General features: G+C 42.0%; 1 protein-coding gene across 1 annotated transcript in view; it reads left to right on the top strand.

The window, feature by feature from the left end:
* Positions 1 to 14,475, top strand: part of LOC139443314 (leucine-rich PPR motif-containing protein, mitochondrial-like) — a 47,420-nt gene extending 32,945 nt beyond the window's left edge. Inside the window, exons 24-35 of the mRNA XM_071224295.1 lie at positions 513 to 581; positions 1,478 to 1,568; positions 2,010 to 2,164; positions 3,621 to 3,712; positions 5,451 to 5,515; positions 6,199 to 6,334; positions 7,703 to 7,821; positions 9,998 to 10,107; positions 11,057 to 11,125; positions 12,159 to 12,246; positions 13,457 to 13,596; positions 14,383 to 14,475. Coding sequence (XP_071080396.1) covers positions 513 to 581; positions 1,478 to 1,568; positions 2,010 to 2,164; positions 3,621 to 3,712; positions 5,451 to 5,515; positions 6,199 to 6,334; positions 7,703 to 7,821; positions 9,998 to 10,107; positions 11,057 to 11,125; positions 12,159 to 12,246; positions 13,457 to 13,596; positions 14,383 to 14,475 — 1,227 coding nt within the window. The remainder of the gene's footprint in view (positions 1 to 512; positions 582 to 1,477; positions 1,569 to 2,009; positions 2,165 to 3,620; positions 3,713 to 5,450; positions 5,516 to 6,198; positions 6,335 to 7,702; positions 7,822 to 9,997; positions 10,108 to 11,056; positions 11,126 to 12,158; positions 12,247 to 13,456; positions 13,597 to 14,382) is intronic.
* The last annotated feature ends 4,281 nt before the right edge of the window (positions 14,476 to 18,756 follow it).

Genomic DNA, 18,756 nt, shown 5'->3' with positions numbered 1-18,756 from the left:
GTACAGGAAGGTACCTGGGGTATATGTCAGTGTACAGGAAGGTACCTGGGATATATATCTGTGTGCAGGAAGGTACCTGGGGTATATATCTGTGTACAGGAAGGTACTTGGGGTATATATCTGTGTACAGGAAGGTACCTGGGGTATATATCTGTGTACAGGAAGGTACCTGGGGTATATATCTGTGTACAGGAAGGTACCTGGGGTATATATCTGTGTGCAGGAAGGTACCTGGGGTATATGTCAGTGTACAGGAAGGTACCTGGGATATATATCTGTGTGCAGGAAGGTACCTGGGGTATATATCTGTGTACAGGAAGGTACCTGGGGTATATATCTGTACAGGAAGGTACCTGGGGTATATATCTGTGTACAGGAAGGTACCTGGGGTATATGTCACAACTTGGGGCTTCTCAGTATCAGCCAGGTCTGTATTTGTTGAAGATAATCAACATAATTTCAACATCGAATTTTAACTAAAGAAACTGTATTTTTCTGTCCAAATGTTTCAGGACTCAGGTGCATATCTTGAGAATCATCGGATGAGGGAGCTGGTTCATAAACTAGTGAAGGGACTGAGGGTGAGCCCATAAAACAGGCAGTTATTATACCAGGTCTAAGGCACCATATCTATGTGGATATGATCTGTTCAGCATTGAACTCACTCACTCACTCACTCACTCACTCACTCACTCACTCACTCACTCACTCACTCACTCACTCACTCACTCACTCACTCACTCACTCACTCACTCACTCACTCACACACTCACTCACTCACTCACTCACTCACTCACTCTTTGGACCCTGAAGTTCCTAGCTAGAATCGGTCTTCAGCAACCCATACTTGCTGAAAAAGGCGACTATGCTTGTCGTAAGAGGAGACTAACAGGATCGGGTGATCAGACTCACTGACTTGGTTGGTGCATGTCATCGTATCCCATGCTCATGATGTAAATCACTGGAATGTCTGGTCCAGACTGTTATTTACAGATTGCCATCACATAGCTGGAATACTGCTGAGTGCGGTGTTAAACAAAAAACAAGCAAACACTCTATCTTTCTGCAGTTTGACTCCAGAGAAGTTCTAGAGCTTCACTCCTACCCCATACTTATTCCATTTGCGTGGATCAAACCCTGGATTGTCTGGTCAAGAGTTGATTATTTACAGACTGACGTCATGTAGCTGGAATATTGCTGAGTGCAGCGTTAAACAGAGAAACAAACAAACAAACAAACTTTCATTCTTACAGTATTGGTAAGGCCACAAACTCTTTATTTGGCCTAAGATTAATGTTATGAAAGTAAAGCTTCTATATCTTTGGTACTCCGGTTTTGGTGGTATAGATGAATCAATACAAATAGTTTAACTTACACACTCAGAAAATCATGACAGAAACAAATAAGCATATTTCTGAGGGAAATTAATTAATTTATGTGTCCTCTGTAAAGAGTTTACATCGTCTTCATTTGTCAGATTACAGAACTTGAGGGCTTGGTTGAAGCAGCCCAAGGTGTAGAGGATCTTGACCGGAGGATTCTCATGTCGGAGCTCATCAGATGCTATGGTGAGTGGATGTTGTGTCCCAGGACAGTCAGTAATATTCCTGCTGTATCGGGACGGTGGGGTAGCCTAGTGGTTAAAGTGGTCGCTCTTCATGCAGAAGACCCGGGTTCAATTTCCCACATGGGTACAATGTGTGAAACCCATTTCTGGTGTCCCCCCGCCATGATATTGCTGGAATAATGCTAATAACACGTAAAACAATACTCACTCACTCACTTGTATTTAATGGGAATTCTGCACCAGGAATAAGGCTTTTACGGAACAAATACATTTTACAACAGAAGAATCTGAAACATAATATTTCATGGACTAAATGAATCAAGTGCTGTGAATCAATATGATCACATGAAATGTTTTATAAAGGTAAGATAAGTAGAATTCCAGAGTACAACAGTACAAGGACATTGCCATCATACATGTGTATTAATGAGCTTGTCTGCAGGGAACCTGCATGATGAGGATGCAGCCCTGAGTGTATGGGAACGATGCCAAGAGGAGGGTGTGCCTCTAGAACCGGCCTCACTCCATATACTCAGCAACTACCTCCAAGCTGTAGACATCCCTGTGCCTTTCCCTGTACCTCCGGTGCCCAGCAAGGTAGGAAACAATTCACTCAGGACACTCAACAGCTACCTGACTAGAATGCTGTAGGTCTTTGCCTGGTTCAGTATGCTGTAAGTCAGTGTTTTGTCTGGTCCATCCTGCTGTAGGTTACTGTCTGGTCAAGCCTGCTGTAGGTCACTGTCTGGTCAAGCCTGCTGTAGGTTACTGTCTGGTCAAGCCTGCTGTAGGTCACTGTCTGGTCAAGCCTGCTGTAGGTCACTGTCTGGTCAAGCCTGCTGTAGGTTACTGTCTGGTAAAGCCTGCTGTAGGTCACTGTCTGGTCAAGCCTGCTGTAGGTCAGTGGTTTGCCTGGTCCAGCAAGTTGAAGGTCAGTGGTTTGCCTGGTCCAACAAGCTTTAGGTCAGTGGTTTGCCTGGTTCAACAAGCTGTAGGTCAGTGGTTTGCATGGCCCAGCAAGCTGTGGGTCAGTGGTTTACCTGGTCCATCAAGCTGTAGGTCAGTGGCTTGTCTGGTCCAACGTGCTGTAGGTCAGTGGTTTGTCTGGTCCATCAAGCTGTAGGTCAGTGGCTTGTCTGGTCCAACGTGCTGTAGGTCAGTGGTTTGTCTGGTCCAACAAGCTGTAGGTCAGTGGTGTGTCTGGTCCAGCATGCTGCAGGTCAGTGGTTTGCCTGGTCCAACAAGCTGTAGGTCAGTGGTGTGTCTGGTCCAGCATGCTGTAGGTCAGTGGTTTGCCTGGTCCAGCATGCTGCAGGTCAGTGGTGTGTCTGGTCCAGCATGCTGTAGGTCAGTGGTTTGCCTGGTCCCACATGCTGTAGGTCAGTGGTGTGTCTGGTCCAGCATGCTGCAGGTCAGTGGTTTGCCTGGTCCAGCATGCTGCAGGTCAGTGGTTTGCCTGGTCCAGCAAGCTGTAGGTCAGTGGTTTGCCTGGTCCAACAAGCTGTAGGTCTGTGGTTTGCCTGGTCCAACAAGCTGCAGGTCAGTGGTGTGTCTGGTCCAGCATGCTGCAGGTCAGTGGTTTGCCTGGTCCAGCAAGCTGTAGGTCTGTGGTTTGCCTGGTCCAGCAAGCTGTTTGTCAGTGGTTTGCCTGGTCCAACAAGCTGTAGGTCAGTGGTTTGCCTGGTCCAGCATGCTGTAGGTCTGTGGTTTGCCTGGTCCAGCAAGCTGTTTGTCAGTGGTTTGCCTGGTCCAACAAGCTGTAGGTCAGTGGTTTGTCTGGTCCAACAAGCTGTAGGTCAGTGGTTTGCCTGGTCGAGCAAGTACAGAAAATCAACACTTCCCAAAACAGTTTGAAACACATTCACCCTGCACTAATTGATGATTTACTGCATCTAGGAAAGAGACATTGTGTTGTAAGATTTGTGGGAGATTTCTCACTGAATAGTTCCTATATACACACAAACTACTGTTACATTGCCATAGTGCCATGTTGTGCAAAGATGTGATAACCTTGCAATCAGTGTGTGCATTTTCAGATGAACTTCTGTTTCAGCAAGTTCACAGGTTTGAAGATGTAGCAGACGAATACCTGTTCCACTGCATCGTACACAAACAATGGGAAAACATCACAGAGTCACTGAAAAGGTTGGAGATTTATACAATAAGTTGAAAGTTTGTCCACTGCTGTTGTGGGGGTAAAGGGAAACTTAAACCATCTTTTACAGTCCATTTGGCTCCAAATGAGAACGATGAATTGCAAAATAACTCAAAATCGGGAACTGTCTATTAAATGTCAATACAGTACACCGCAATGAATACCCTGTACCAACAATATCTACTGTTTGTTATTTTTATTCCCATCAATGAAAGAAGTTGTTAAAGAAACTACAGTCAAGTCTCGTTAATCCAACATCGTTGGTTGCACATGATTGTGTCGGATTAACGAGTATGTCGGATTAACGAAATTAAGTGATTTGTGATCGAAAATTGGACGTCTTCACGATAGATAATAACCCTGTGTACCTTGTAATAAAATCATTAAAAACGAAATATGCGTGTCAAAATACGGGGTTGTGTACTCGCGGGCAGATGACCACGGACTACGCTGACCACTGTGTCAGATTAACGAGACTGATTAATGAGTGATTTCGGTAATTCGTTGCAAATTAGGTGTGTCGGAGTCGGAATGCGAGAATTTCGGATTAGCGGGACTAAATAGCACTGAATCAATCGGTTCCCATCATTTGGGTCGGATAAAGCCCAGTGTCGGATTAACGAGTGTCGGATTAACGAGACTTGACTGTATCATGTTGTCATATCTACAAGTTGACATCTTGAATGGAGGGGGCACAATGGTAGGAGGAACAGCATGCTACGTGGTGTATGTCGTTGTTGTTGACTGACAAAATGCACTACTCAGCTGATGTGAAATAGTTGATTTTTAAGGTATATGATTTCTTTCAGTGTGAAGTAGAAAGAGGAGAACCATTTTGTGCCATTTATAAATACTTGAAACAAGCTTCAAAAGCTCTGGGTGTGTCTCCTAATATGCTGAAAACTGTTGTCCGTCAACGTGATTCCAGCAACCAGAAGTCAGACGTGCAATTGTTAAACTGCAATCAGAAAATAATTATATGTCACTATTATAAAGACTCTTAAAGCAATACCTTGAAATTGTACTTGATTTAATTGTTACAAAATACAAGCTTTGGCAACTTTTGCATACATTTGGATACAGATACAAAACATAAGTGGTCAAAATAGGGCTGTGTTCTGTGAGCGATCTGACATCCTTCAAAATTGCTTGAGAGGATAATAATGAACAGTTACACGAGTTGTTCCTGCCATGAGTTTATTTTAAACGAAAATTGATGTTTGAATTAAATCAGAAATGCATTTTTTTTAGTGTGCCTTCAGGCACTCATGATATTGTCCTGTATGCCGCAAGTATGCCAAGCTTTATCATGATAATAGAAAGTGCATTTCTGTCCCTGAATTACTGCTCTGTTGCAATACACTGTCAGTGTGTGACACAAACAGCCAAATTCCTGGTATATTTTACGCATTATGATGTCTAGATATCTATCACAATATGCCAAGACTGAACCCGCAATATTACCAATTTTTCAGGACAGATTCACATTCTCCCCTATCACTGTCATTATCAGAGATTTTTTCTAATGGATTTTTTGTTTTATCAGAAAATTTAAAAACAAATATTGAAAATCTTATTTCCTAATCTTAATCAATTGTCAATATCATTTGTAGCCATAATTATCTTCGTCTGCTTCACAACAATCCTACAATGCATTTACTGTCATGCGCTTTAGAAACAAACATGGTCATGCCCATAGAATTAATATTGTGTTGTCCTTGTTTTCAGTTTAACACCTGATATGTTTTTCAAGCTGGTGGACAAAATCCCTGGTGGGGAACGTGCTGTACAAGGTTGGTAGTAGATTTGGACAAATCTATTAGGCAAAAAATATTTCTGAATATTAAATTTTCATGGGAAATAGTAGATTTTTTTCTTAACCAAACCACATGAAGCATCATATAATCTGGCTCTGCTGGACATGGTCGACTTTTGAGAGGGATGCGTGTAGGGGCACTCTTTGTGTCGGCTTTGTGAACATGTTGAGGGGGGAACAGCTGTATTAAATAGTGATGTGATTATTACCAGGCTTGGGCAAGTCTCAGTCAACATTGAATCGATTCATCTTTGCACTGCAATATTAGACTCATGAGTTTGAAAGCGATACCATTCCTCAGGTTTCCATATTTCACAAGGTATGTTCAGATTAGCTTTTCTCAGGTTAGGTCTACAAACTGGCTGATCAACGTTTTGGAATGAAAATAACGAAAATGAAATTTTCACAAGACTGATTATGAATCAGTATTTTCTTAAAATAGCAAGACGATTTGTCATGAAGAAGGACTAAAAAGAGGTTTTGTTTCCCTCAGTTATGTCCCCAGTTCAATTCTGCATGTGCTACTTAGGCTACCCACAGATTTGATTGACTTTGACTTGGTGCCCCAAACTACCATGTCAGCATTGTAGGAAATTGTTATGTGGTTGAGGTAGATAGGTAGGTCTCAGTCTTGTCTAATTTCAATATTTCACGTTACAGCAACGCAGAGAATTGCTTTTCATCTTGGAGAGGTGGGGAACATAGACACCCTGAGGGCCATCGACGACAGCAGGGCCATTCGTAAAGCTGCTGTGGAGAATGTGAAACGGGCCTTGTTCTGTGCATACATACACAGGTGAGCATTTGTACACCGAATGAAGATGTGCCAGATATGAGAGATCATGGATTGGATGCCCAGATCTGCTCTGATTAAGTTTCTAGGTTTGTCACCACCATACCAGTGCTCGTGGGTTTCATCAAAGTGGTCAACATTTAAGAAACTCACTCACTCACTCACTCACATATTGTCTGAAAGGACCCTTAAAATTAATTATTGGGGTCTCTGGACCCCCACTGTTGTAGGTCAAGGTAAAACCCAGGGAAGATACATAAAATTCGAAGCTAAGATTAGGTTTAATACAATGATAAAATTTAGCTTTGCTGGAGTTTGTGTGCTCCATGAACCACTTCTGAATAAACTGATCAGATCGTCTTTGTAAGTGACTCAAGACCTGTTACACAGATGAGGATTATACCATTCGTAAGATAAACCTCATTCGTCTAATATACTTTTTATTAATGTTCTCCATGATGATTAGTGCTGATTAGTAACAAAGGTACTAAACTATTGTAAATAACTGATGATTTATTGGTGAATTCATTAGTGACAAAAGTATACAAGTATGAAATCATACATTTCTTTAAGTAAACAGAAATTGGTAAATGCCCTATTTTACCTTTTACTAAGATTTCAAAATTGATGATGTTCACTTTCTAACAAAACACCTATACTGCCATACAGCATGACAGGTTATACCATGTAGTGAAAACACTTAAAAATACAGTCAAAGGGTAATGTATGTCTTTGGACTTAGATAAAGACATGAACATGGCTTTTAATCCTTAGAACATCAAGGGACTAAACTGCTTGAGTAAACATATGCATCTACTACATCAAGCATATGTCTATCAAGATTGAATGAAAATGTCTATTTCAGAGATGCGCATGGTCCAAATATGACTGTCTTAGTTTTGTCAACATTAATAGTTCACTTCCATTCTTTACAATAATCACGATAAAACGCCATCCAAAGACATGCAAAGGCCTTTTGAAAGTCTCTTCTAGTAGATTTCAATTTGTCAGTTCGAATAAGTTGTCCACCGTTGAATACCCTGCATGGAAGCCAGTCTGTATTTCGAAGAGTAAATTATTTTTGTTTATATATTTAGTCAGTATGGATTTTAACACAGAAACATAGAATTTCTGAGACAAGAATAGTGATGAGTGTGTAATTATCAGCTTTTGTTCGCACCTCTTGTCCTACCTCAATAAATACAGACCAATAGGAATATTTAGGAATATTTATGTCCACTTCGTGGTTGTATCATCGTGGATTCCTGGCACAGGACCAAATGCCACCATTCATTGCAAGTTTTCTTTTAATATGTGGGACACTTATTGGGTCAAATACAGTTAGTTATGAGAGATTAATGTTTTCCCCAGGGAGAGACATGATGAGCTTGTATGGCACCTCAAGCAAAGGAGAGACATGTTGGCGAGCTACTTGTCTTCCCATGGACTGTCGTTGTTAAAGGAGAAGTCCCAGTATCATTATGGGGAAGGTGAGTAGGGTAGGCGTTCATGTATTGGTGAGCTACTTGTCTTCCCAAAGAATGAAGGTGAGTACTGTAGTTGTTCATGTATTGATGAGCTACTTGTCTTCCCATGGACTGAAGGTGAGTAGCGTAGATGTTCATGTATTGGTGAGCTTCTTGTCTTACCATGGACTGACGGTGAGTAGTGTAGGTGTTCATGTATTGGTGAGCTCCTTGTCTTCCCAAAGACTGATGGTGAGTAGGGTAGGTGTTCATGTATTGGTGAGCTCCTTGTCTTCCCAAAGACTGACGGTGAGTAGTGTAGGTGTTCATGTATTGGTGAGCTCCTTGTCTTCCCAAAGACTGATGGTGAGAAGCGTAGGTGTTCATGTATTGGTGAGCTATTTGTCTTCCCATGGACTGAAGGTGAGTAGCGTAGGTGTTCATGTATTGGTGAGCTCCTTGTCTTCCCAAAGACTGACGGTGAGTAGTGTAGGTGTTCATGTATTGGTGAGCTCCTTGTCTTCCCAAAGACTGATGGTGAGTAGTGTAGGTGTTCATGTATTGGTGAGCTCCTTGTCTTCCCAAAGACTGACGGTGAGTAGTGTAGGTGTTCATGTATTGGTGAGCTCCTTGTCTTCCCAAAGACTGATGGTGAGAAGCGTAGGTGTTCATGTATTGGTGAGCTCCTTGTCTTCCCATGGACTGAAGGTGAGTAGTGTAGGTGTTCTTGTATTGGTGAGCTCCTTGTCTTCCCAAAGACTGACGGTGAGTAGTGTAGGTGTTCATGTATTGGTGAGCTTCTTGTCTTCCCATTGACTAAAGGTGAGTAGCGTAGGTGTTCATGTATTGGTGAGCTTCTTGTCTTCCCATGGACTGAAGGTGAGTAGTGTAGGTGTTCATGTATTGGTGAGCTACTTGTCTTCCCATGGACTGAAGGTGAGTAGTGTAGGTGTTCATGTATTGGTGAGCTTCTTGTCTTCCCATGGACTGACGGTGAGTAGTGTAGGTGTTCATGTATTGGTGAGCTCCTTGTCTTCCCATTGACTGAAGGTGAGTAGCGTAGGTGTTCATGTATTGGTGAGCTCCTTGTCTTCCCATTGACTGACGGTGAGTAGTGTAGGTGATCATGTATTGGTGAGCTCCTTGTCTTCCCAAAGAATGAAGGTGAGTAGTGTAGGTGTTCATGTATTGGTGAGCTTCTTGTCTTCCCATTGACTAAAGGTGAGTAGCGTAGTTGTTCATGTATTGGTGAGCTTCTTGTCTTCCCATTGACTGACGGTGAGTAGTGTAGGTGTTCATGTATTGGTGAGCTCCTTGTCTTCCCAAAGAATGAAGGTGAGTAGTGTAGGTGTTCATGTATTGGTGAGCTCCATGTCTTCCCATTAACTGAAGGTGGGTAGCGTAGGTGTTCATGTATTGGTGAGCTTCTTGTCTTCCCATTTACTGAAGGTGAGTAGTGTAGGTGTTCATGTATTGGTGAGCTACTTGTCTTCCCATGGACTGACGGTGAGTAGTGTAGGTGTTCATGTATCGGTGAGCTACTTGTCTTCCCATGGACTGAAGGTGAGTAGTGTAGGTGTTCATGTATTGATGAGCTTCTTGTCTTCCCATTTACTGAAGGTGAGTAGTGTAGGTGTTCATGTATTGGTGAGCTTCTTGTCTTCCCATTTACTGAAGGTGAGTAGTGTAGGTGTTCATGTATTGGTGAGCTACTTGTCTTCCCATGTACTGAAGGTGAGTAGCGTAGGTGTTCATGTATTGGTGAGCTCCTTGTCTTCCCATTGACTGAAGGTGAGTAGCGTAGGTGTTCATGTTTTGATGAGCTTCTTGTCTTCCTCGTATCCATGTTCTACTTTAGATATTAATACAGTAGAACATGGATATAAGGAGCAACAAGGGACCAGAGAAATCAGTTCGTTATATACGTTGTTCGTTATATATGTTTTCGCTCGGAAATGTCCGTCATCTTGGCTAAAACAAAATACAATACACCTACATGTTTATACACATTTCCTCCCGCATCTACCTGTGATTCGGTTAAAAAGGACCAAAATTTAATGCAATGGTCAAAAGAAATTGTATCTGAAGTTAATATTCATTATATCCGTGTTCTACTGTAATCATTTCAGCACAGAATGAGGTTTCTGTGGTGTTATGTTCTTTTGATGAGACAATGCAGCTGACCATGCCTGTGTTTCAGTGGTGTCTATGATACACAGACAAGCTATGAGCAGTCAGCTGAAGCCGGCTGGCATATTGTGGGTGCACTATTTCATCACTTCATCACCAGAGGCTGATCAGCTGTTGCAGGTGAGAATCTTCTGTTAGACTAGAACTGGCTCAGTCTGCAAGTGACTTTAGCAAACTGCTGCAGTCTGGAAACTTCTGTTAGACTAGAGCCCAACTGGCTCAGTCAGCAAGTGACTTTTGCAAACTGCTGCAGTCTGGAATCTTCTGTTAGACTAGAACCCAACTGGCTCAGTCAGCAATGACTTTAGCAAACTGCTGCAGGCAGGTTATTATTCTTTAGATAACACTGGTTATTTTTATTTGAAGGATTTTCTAGATCAGAATGTCAAAAGGCAATAGACAAGATATTTTGTTTTTAAATTTGTCAGGTTTGATAATCTGTTTCAAAAGGAAGCAGAAGTCTTCAGATCTAAACTGATCTACAGAGCCAAGACAGCAGCAACACCAAGTCAAACTACCACATAAATGGAACATATCGCTGTCACATATTGCAGACTATTATCATTTTGTAACTACAGTATTAATGAATGAACCATAAGACTTGTGAATTCTTTTATTCTTGCTTTATTGCTGAGTACAGTGAAAGCACCATTCTTGTAATCACTGAACCTTTACTAGTCCAAGAAGAGGGTCACATGTTTTTAAGTCCCGTGATGGGATTCGAACCACGGACCTTCTGATCCGAGGTCGGACGCCTTGTCCACATGACCAAAGAGGTTAACCCCGTCAGCAAGCCGACAAGGTAAGGATGTCATCTGTGGGATGACTCCAAGCCCTGCTACACTATGCCGACATGTAACCCTCAGTACTTTTCAGCCACTCCCCGTAACAAAAAGATGTGATGGTCTATTTTCAGTCTAATACGTGGTTGCTTGTGTTAATTTCTCATGACTGTGACTGAATTCCACCTATGTTCTGAAATGAACGTCATGTCTTAACCTTACTTGTGAGATACTAATGGATGTCGCGACAAAGTGTAGCATTACGTCTCTAATGATAATCTTTTCAGATGTACCGGGGTCTGAATGCAGACCTGCCACTAGGTTTTGTGTTTTCTCACATCCGTTTCACTAACGAGGTGAGTCAGGCTTGAAGTCATGAGGGTCGTGGAAATATAGAGACATTAATAATCAGCTGAATGTGTTCCCGTAGTCAGTATTTTTATTCCTAATAAATGATATGTAAGATAGTTAAACACACAAGGGTAATAATCACTTTCTTTTTATGTCATTTGTAAAAATTTACAAAGACTTATTTTCATTCATTGAAGTAACTAAGAAACCATGTTTCATCTCAATTCCTGAGTGAACTGCCCTCTTTGTAATATTGTACCAAATGATTTACAGCCATGTTTGTTCATTGAAGTGTGTTTGAATCCGGGTTCGCCCAGATTATGTTTCAAGGTTTGTCAGCACCATACCCGTGCTCGTGGGTTTCACTGAAGTGGTAAACGTCTGAGACCTGCATCACTGCGGGCTTTCCTCCCACATTAAGCTGACACACCATGATATAGATGGAATAATATTAAAACCCAACTCACTCACTCATTGGGAAATCTCTTTCTAAATCGACAGGAAACAGTCAGAAATAGTATTTTGTTAGCAAGTTGTCACTAATGATCTTATTCAAACTAGTTCCTGCTGTGTGACCTCATTCGAGATATCAAAGTTTTGGATTTGTATATCACACCGATAACACTGTCCACTGTATTGGACGGGAGAGTGCAAATAAGACTGCAGTAAAGCCTCCTTCTGACTGTAAGAATGGTCTATAACATCTATAAGTACTGTGAACAAACATGTAGTCTGCAGGTCTGTGAACTGGTTGCAATCATTTGGTTTGGACTCTTCCCTTGTGTCACAGATAGGAGTGTGAACACCCACTTGGTCTGAGAGGTCAAGGCCATAGTTAACTTTTTTTGACAAGGAAGGGGTGGGGGGGGGGGAGGGGCAAATATTTGTACAAGTATCACTTGTCTCCAACTTGTATTTTCATGATTCAAATAAAACTGTTTTCTGTAAAAAAATCCATGGGGGCAACTGCCCCCCCCTGCCCCCATGGCTGGCTACGGCTCTGGAGGTTTTCAAATTATCGATGATGTCATGTTTCAGGTGGAGTTGATCCCGTCTTTGGTGAACACTTTCAGGTCTAAGCACAAGCTGCTACTGAAAGCCTACGACCATTGTCTCAGCTATCATTGTAAGTTTGACAATGAGATGTTTAGTTGTCAGTGGAGGCCAGTTTATGAGATATATACCTTTTGTTTTGCAGTGACTTGCTTGTGGAGTGCCCTACACTAATAGTACAGTTTGCTGTGCAGAGTTGCCTCACTTAGCCATGTCAGAATCTGCAGGTTATGGGTTTGAATCCCATATTTGCTCTGATTATGAACCATAATCTGCTAGGACTGCCTCTTTGGTCTAGTGGTAGAGCGTCCGCCTGGAGAGTGGAAGGTCTGGGGTTTGATCCCAGACCGCATCATACCAAAAGATGTTAAAGATGGTACTTGTTGTTTCCCTGTCTGAAGCTCAGCATTAAGTGTGTAAAGTTGACTGGTCTGCTTGGAGTCAGTATACTGTGTCTGAGTGGGGTATATATGTTAAACTGCGGCATGGTATCTCAGTGGGCTTGCACTTTAAATCGGCATCAGTCCGAACTAGTACAAGCAGCCACACACACACACACACACACACACACGTGCATGCATGTCGCTATATAAGTGCAATAATCTTGGATGCGACGTTAAACCCATTTCACCATCACCACGTAATCTGCTAGCACAATATTCATGATTGGGAAATAAGTTCTACCTTAAAAAGCATTTTTGGGCCTGACTCACTGTGACAGTTCTAGGTACAAGAGCTAAATGTACTTTCAGGTTTAGGTCCCACATGTCCCATAGGCTCCGAGTAGCCCTATGGGATTCCAGGTTAACGAAGGTCCACGGCAACCTACTCTTGTCATGAGAGGTTATAATTTTGAACGGTGGTCAGGCTTGATGACTTGGATGATAGCATGTCATCATACCCCGCTGGTTTTGATCGTTGTTTACAGTACTGTCTTGGTTGTCTGGACCAGACACTGGTCATTTACATGCTACCATCATGTGGCAGGAATATTGCTTGTGAGGGCAACGTTGAATAACAGACAAAACAATTTAGGCTCTTTGTCTTTAACAGTGTCAGATAGGGATTGGGGCGGTCGGGTAGCCTAGTGGTTAAAGCGTTTGCTCGTCACGCCGAAGACCTGGTTTCAATTCCTGACATGGGTACAATGTGTAAAGCCCATTTCTGGTGTCTGCTGCCGTGATATTGCTGGAATATTACTAAAAGTGGCGTACCCATACTCACTCACTCAGACAGAGATCATAGGAACTGCCATCTTTAAGCAGCCAAGTTTGTGTTTTCAGATTCCAACCGAGATCTTGATGCAATGATGACTGCAGGGAGACAACTGCAGGAGGCTGGCATCCGCAGTTCCCAGCTGACCAGAAAGTATGTACGTTATGTCGACTACCACTGCCGGAAGAACAACATAGCATCTCCATTTGTGAGTATCATCAACATGTTAAATAATGATTCCATACCCACTCTGGTTAAAGAGGTAAAGAATGCTTCTACCTCTTTCCAACTGAATAGATCCTCAGCAACCCAAAAGGCGTTAAAAGGCGACTATGCTTGTCGTAACATGCGACTAACGGGATCGGGTGGTCAGGCTTGCTGACTATTTGATGCATGTTATCATATCCCCATTGCAATTGATGCTCATGATGTCAATCACTGGATTGTCTGGTCCAGATTCAAATACGGACTGCCGTCATATAGCTGGAAAATTGCCAAGTGCGGCGTTTAACAACAAACAAACAAAACAAAACTTTTCCAACTCTTTTTTCCATATTTCTGTGTTCAGGGGTTGTCACCTAAATGTGTTTATGATTTTTTGAACAATGAATGACATTATCTTCTATAATTTGAGACAACAAATTCATTCATGTGACATTTATTCTTATTTGACTTTAAACAAATTTGTCACCTGTTCATGTTATTCAGACATTTCTTGGTGTCACCCTTAGCTGGAATGATGCAAAAAATGGCATAACATTCAACTCACTCACAAACTCACTCATTATTGATGCTCAAATTCTTGAAGAATTATGGTGAGTTAGAGACCCTTGTGCCTCCAGTTATTGGATAAGTAAAGAATAGATCCAGGAACCATGGCAGTACAAGACAACTCAATGCATTATATGAACATTTCTCTAGTTCATCAAAACTTTATGGTCTAGTTTTAGTATCCAAATAATGTATTTCTATGTATTGAAATTATTTTTGTCAGGATCGAGATGCCACAAAATCTATCTCTCCCAACAACTCCACCAATGCAGATGACTTGTCCTCTGAGTCGGACCGCGATGCTGACGTACAGTAGATGTATAGTGTGGCGGACTGGTCCTCTGGTTCTGACTGAGATGCTGACGTACAGAAGATGTATAGTGTGGCGGGCTGGTCCTCTGGATCGGACTGATGTGCTGATGTACAGAAGATGTATAGTGTGGGGGACTGGTCCTCTGGATCGGACTGAGATGCTGACGTACAGAAGATGTAAAGGGTGGCGGACTGGTCCTCTGGATCGGACTGATATGCTGACGTACAGAAGATGTATAGTGTGGGGGACTGGTCCTCTGGATCAGACTGAAATGCTGACGCACAGAAGATGTATAGTGTTGAGGGCTGGTCCTCTGGTTCGGACTTTGATGCCGACGTACAGAAGATTATAGTGTGGAGGGCTGGTTCGGACTGAGATGCTGACGTACAGAAGATGTATAGTGTGGAGGGCTGGTTCTCTGGATCGGACTGAGATGCTGACTTACAGAAGATTATAGTGTGGAGGGCTGGTTCGGACTGAGATGCTGACGTACAGAAGATGTATAGTGTGGAGGGCTGGTCCTCTGGTTCGGACTGAGATGCTGACTTACAGAAGATGTATAGTGTGGAGGTCTGGTTCGGACTGAGATGCTGACGTACAGAAGATGTATAGTGTGGCGGGCTGGTCCTCTGGATCGGACTGCGATGCCGATGTACAGAATATGTATAGTGTGGAGGACTGGTCCTCTGGATCAGACTGATATGCTGACATACAGAAGATGTAGAGTGTGGGGGACTGGTCCTCTGGATCAGACTGAGATGCTAACATACAGAAGATGTATAGTGTGGCTGACTGGTCCTCTGGTTCGGACTGAGATGCTGACGTACAGAAGATGTATAGTGTGGCGGGCTGGTCCTCAGGTTCGGACTGAGATGCTGATGTACAGAAGATGTATAGTGTGGGGGACTGGTCCTCTGGATCGGACTGAGATGCTGACGTACAGAAGATGTATAGTGTGGAGGACTGGTCCTCTGGATCGGACTGATATGCTGACGTACAGAAGATGTATAGTGTGGGGGACTGGTCCTCTGGATCGGACTGAGATGCTGACGTACAGAAGATGTAAAGGGTGGCGGACTGGTCCTCTGGATCGGACTGATATGCTGACGTACAGAAGATGTATATTGTGGGGGACTGGTCCTCTGGATCAGACTGAGATGCTGACGTACAGAAGATGTATAGTGTGGCGGACTGGTCCTCTGGATCGGACTGAGATGCTGACGTACAGAAGATGTAAAGGGTGGCGGACTGGTCCTCTGGTTCGGACTGCAATGCTAAAGCACAGAAGATTATAGTGTGGAGGACTGGTCCTCTGGATCGGACTGAAATGCTGACGTACAGAGGATTATAGTGTGGCGGACTGGTCCTCTGGTTTGGACTGAAATGCTGACGTACAGAAGATGTATAGTGTGGAGGGCTGGTCCTCTGGCGATGCTGACGAGCAGTAGATGTATAGTGAGGAGGATGACTGTGGCTGTTCCTGGTGCTGTATGTATGGAATGAGCCATACAGAATCAGTTGACAGTACTTAGAGCGACAAGACAGCAACATGTATTATGATATGGTTGTGAAGAGTATTTCCTATTGAGACAGGTTTCTTTATTCTACCTTAACAACCTTATTTTGAAACCTGTTTGTACACCATACAGTGAGTGTAGTGAGCTTACAAACACTGAACATATCTCCGTGTTATGGGTTTTCGGACGCTTGAAAAACATTCATAGTTTTCTCTAAAATCACATGAACAACTTAAAACATCTCATCCACTTATGAAAGATAATTTTCTCTTAAAAACAAGCCATCTTCTGAGTGTTTACAATGTCTGTGTGATGCTACACCCCACGTTGTAGCACAAGTAATCACGATAAACATGGCCATCCAAAAGCGTATGATGTCCGAATACCTATGATCCGACGATATTTAGCGTAGTTTTGGAATGAAGGACGTACTGAGGGCTTCTATACTACAGGAAATGTGAGTGTAGCAGGTCATATTTAAGATGAGTAATACATGATATGGTGATGATTAAGACTCATTAAAATGTCTTGCGGTGCTACTGATACTGAAAGGAGAATGTGCATGATGCTGGTGTATAAATGATTGTATCCCCTTGAAAATATATCTGATTTTTAGGCCAAAGTAATTTGTCAATAATATGTATTTGTAAGATGGCAAATGTGGGATAGATTTCAGGAATACTGAGAAGTATATTTGCTTGTTTTTTATATACACAAAGAAAAAAAGTTAAGCACACCCCTATTTCTGAACCATGACAAATGGCAAAAATCATGGCATGGTATGACTGACTACAGGAGCTGGGCGATACCAATGTCATTAGATAGAACAACATCTGACATCAACTGGGTGCCGAAACTATGATTGGGCACCCACAGCTGTTTCAGATGAGTTCTTGTTTAAAAGGGTTCTCAGGGTATGAGACGAAGAAGGTCCATGTCTTCACGATGTGTCGTCATAGGAGGTCTTCTGGATCTGGGACGGTCCTGTACGTCACTGGTCTGAGCATGTTTCTCGACTAAACGTCTTACAACAGTGTGATGATTCCCCAAATTCCGACCAATGGCATTACAAGACATTCCTGCCTTATGCATGCCGATTATTTGCCATCATGTGGCGTTTGATAATCGTCTCGTGCCATGGTCACACAATGTCATGGAATAACTGTTTAAAACCGAGATTAAGAAAGCAATTTTAACGTTTGAATATACTGCTTTTAGAGATACTTGAGGGTAGCATGCTGCACGGGCATACCATGCATGGCACGTGAGCTTTTGTCATGCATGACTGATTACATCATCTAGAGAAAACAAAATTCTTCCTGTAATTGTATCTTTCATGACTGTTACAAATATTGGGACCAAACAATAATGAAATATATTAGGGTGTGCTTAACTTTTTTCTTTGCGTATATGATTTTTCTACTTTTTATGTTAAAATTGTGGCCTTAGTACTGTGTTTACTGGATGCTGTGTTAGTGAGGAATGTTACTGCATGAATCAGGTATGTATTCAGACGATAACAGATTAAATATGTTACAAAACAAATTGCTACTTTTCATTCTGATTTATTCATTTAGTTCGGTTGAGTCTTCTTGATAAGTGTGGGATTGGTTCCATCTGAAGTAGTCATACAATAACCATCAACTGAAGGGTATTCCAGGGTCAAATTGACACCCAGTAACTTGTGCTTGTGAAGTCAACAAGAATGGATTAGATGGAGAGAGGCTCTGTGGCTTGGCCTATTGTGATATCATGGCCAAATGGCGTAGATTGTGGCTCATGTTTTCAGACACTGGTTTGCCCGATACAGACTTGATTATTACAGTTCGCTGTGAACTATCAAGAAATATTGCTACTTGCAGTATAAAACAATATTCACACACACACTATTTGCATACCTGGTCAAATAAAGCATTCCTGCTCTCATCCTGTGTTTTAAGTGCAGGTTGAGGCACAATTCCTGAAGATAGGCAACATGATGTAGTGTATGAGGGAAAGGAAGCGATGGAAAGCCAGAAGTCTGACACCTAAAGTTCGCTCATCGATGGCTTAAAGTTCAAGGAGCAACCAAGCACGAGTGCTTTTATGTCTCTCAGAAGCCACGAAAATCAAATATGTCAATATAATATCAAATATGTCAATATAATATTAAACATGTCAATATAATTTGAAAAATGTCAACATGAGATTTCCGAGATAACGAGCAGTTTTCGCCCTCGATTATGAACACGAGAATTTGTTCAATCATTCAGGTGTAAGTGCACTTATTAATTTATAACATATATATGTTTCCTTCCTTGCAAGATTCATGCCTTACATTTACAAAGATTCATTTTAAGAATCTCCCCTTTCATAAATCTGACCCCAGTGGATGATTGGAAGCAAGTTTAGTTTTTTTAATGAACTACCATACAGTGGATGGGTTGGAAGCTCAGGAACAGAAACACTTTAAGAAACATTTATGCAGGCATGACAGGGTTCTATACACTGTTAGCGGTTTATAGATATATACACGGATTAAGAATGCTTGTCAGGACAATAAGAGGTGGTAATACCATAAACCCTAACGAAAAAAGAGATAGCGTCACCGGAGGTTTCCAAGAGGATGAATAATTTCACGTGGGGCTGAACAGCGCTGACATTTGCATTTTACATGTAAAGATAAATGTAATTATGATGTACTGAAATATAGATTGTTTTACTTTCATGGGTAAAGAATCACCAAGGATATTTATACCAGATGAAGAGACAGTTCCGGACACGAGGA

Source organism: Haliotis cracherodii, unplaced genomic scaffold (genome assembly GCF_022045235.1).
Source record: "Haliotis cracherodii isolate W230 unplaced genomic scaffold, xgHalCrac1.p SCAF_5, whole genome shotgun sequence".
NCBI lineage: Eukaryota > Metazoa > Mollusca > Gastropoda > Lepetellida > Haliotidae > Haliotis > Haliotis cracherodii.
The sequence above is the reverse complement of the archived record's forward strand: the minus strand, read 5'-3'. Positions and strand labels throughout refer to the sequence as shown.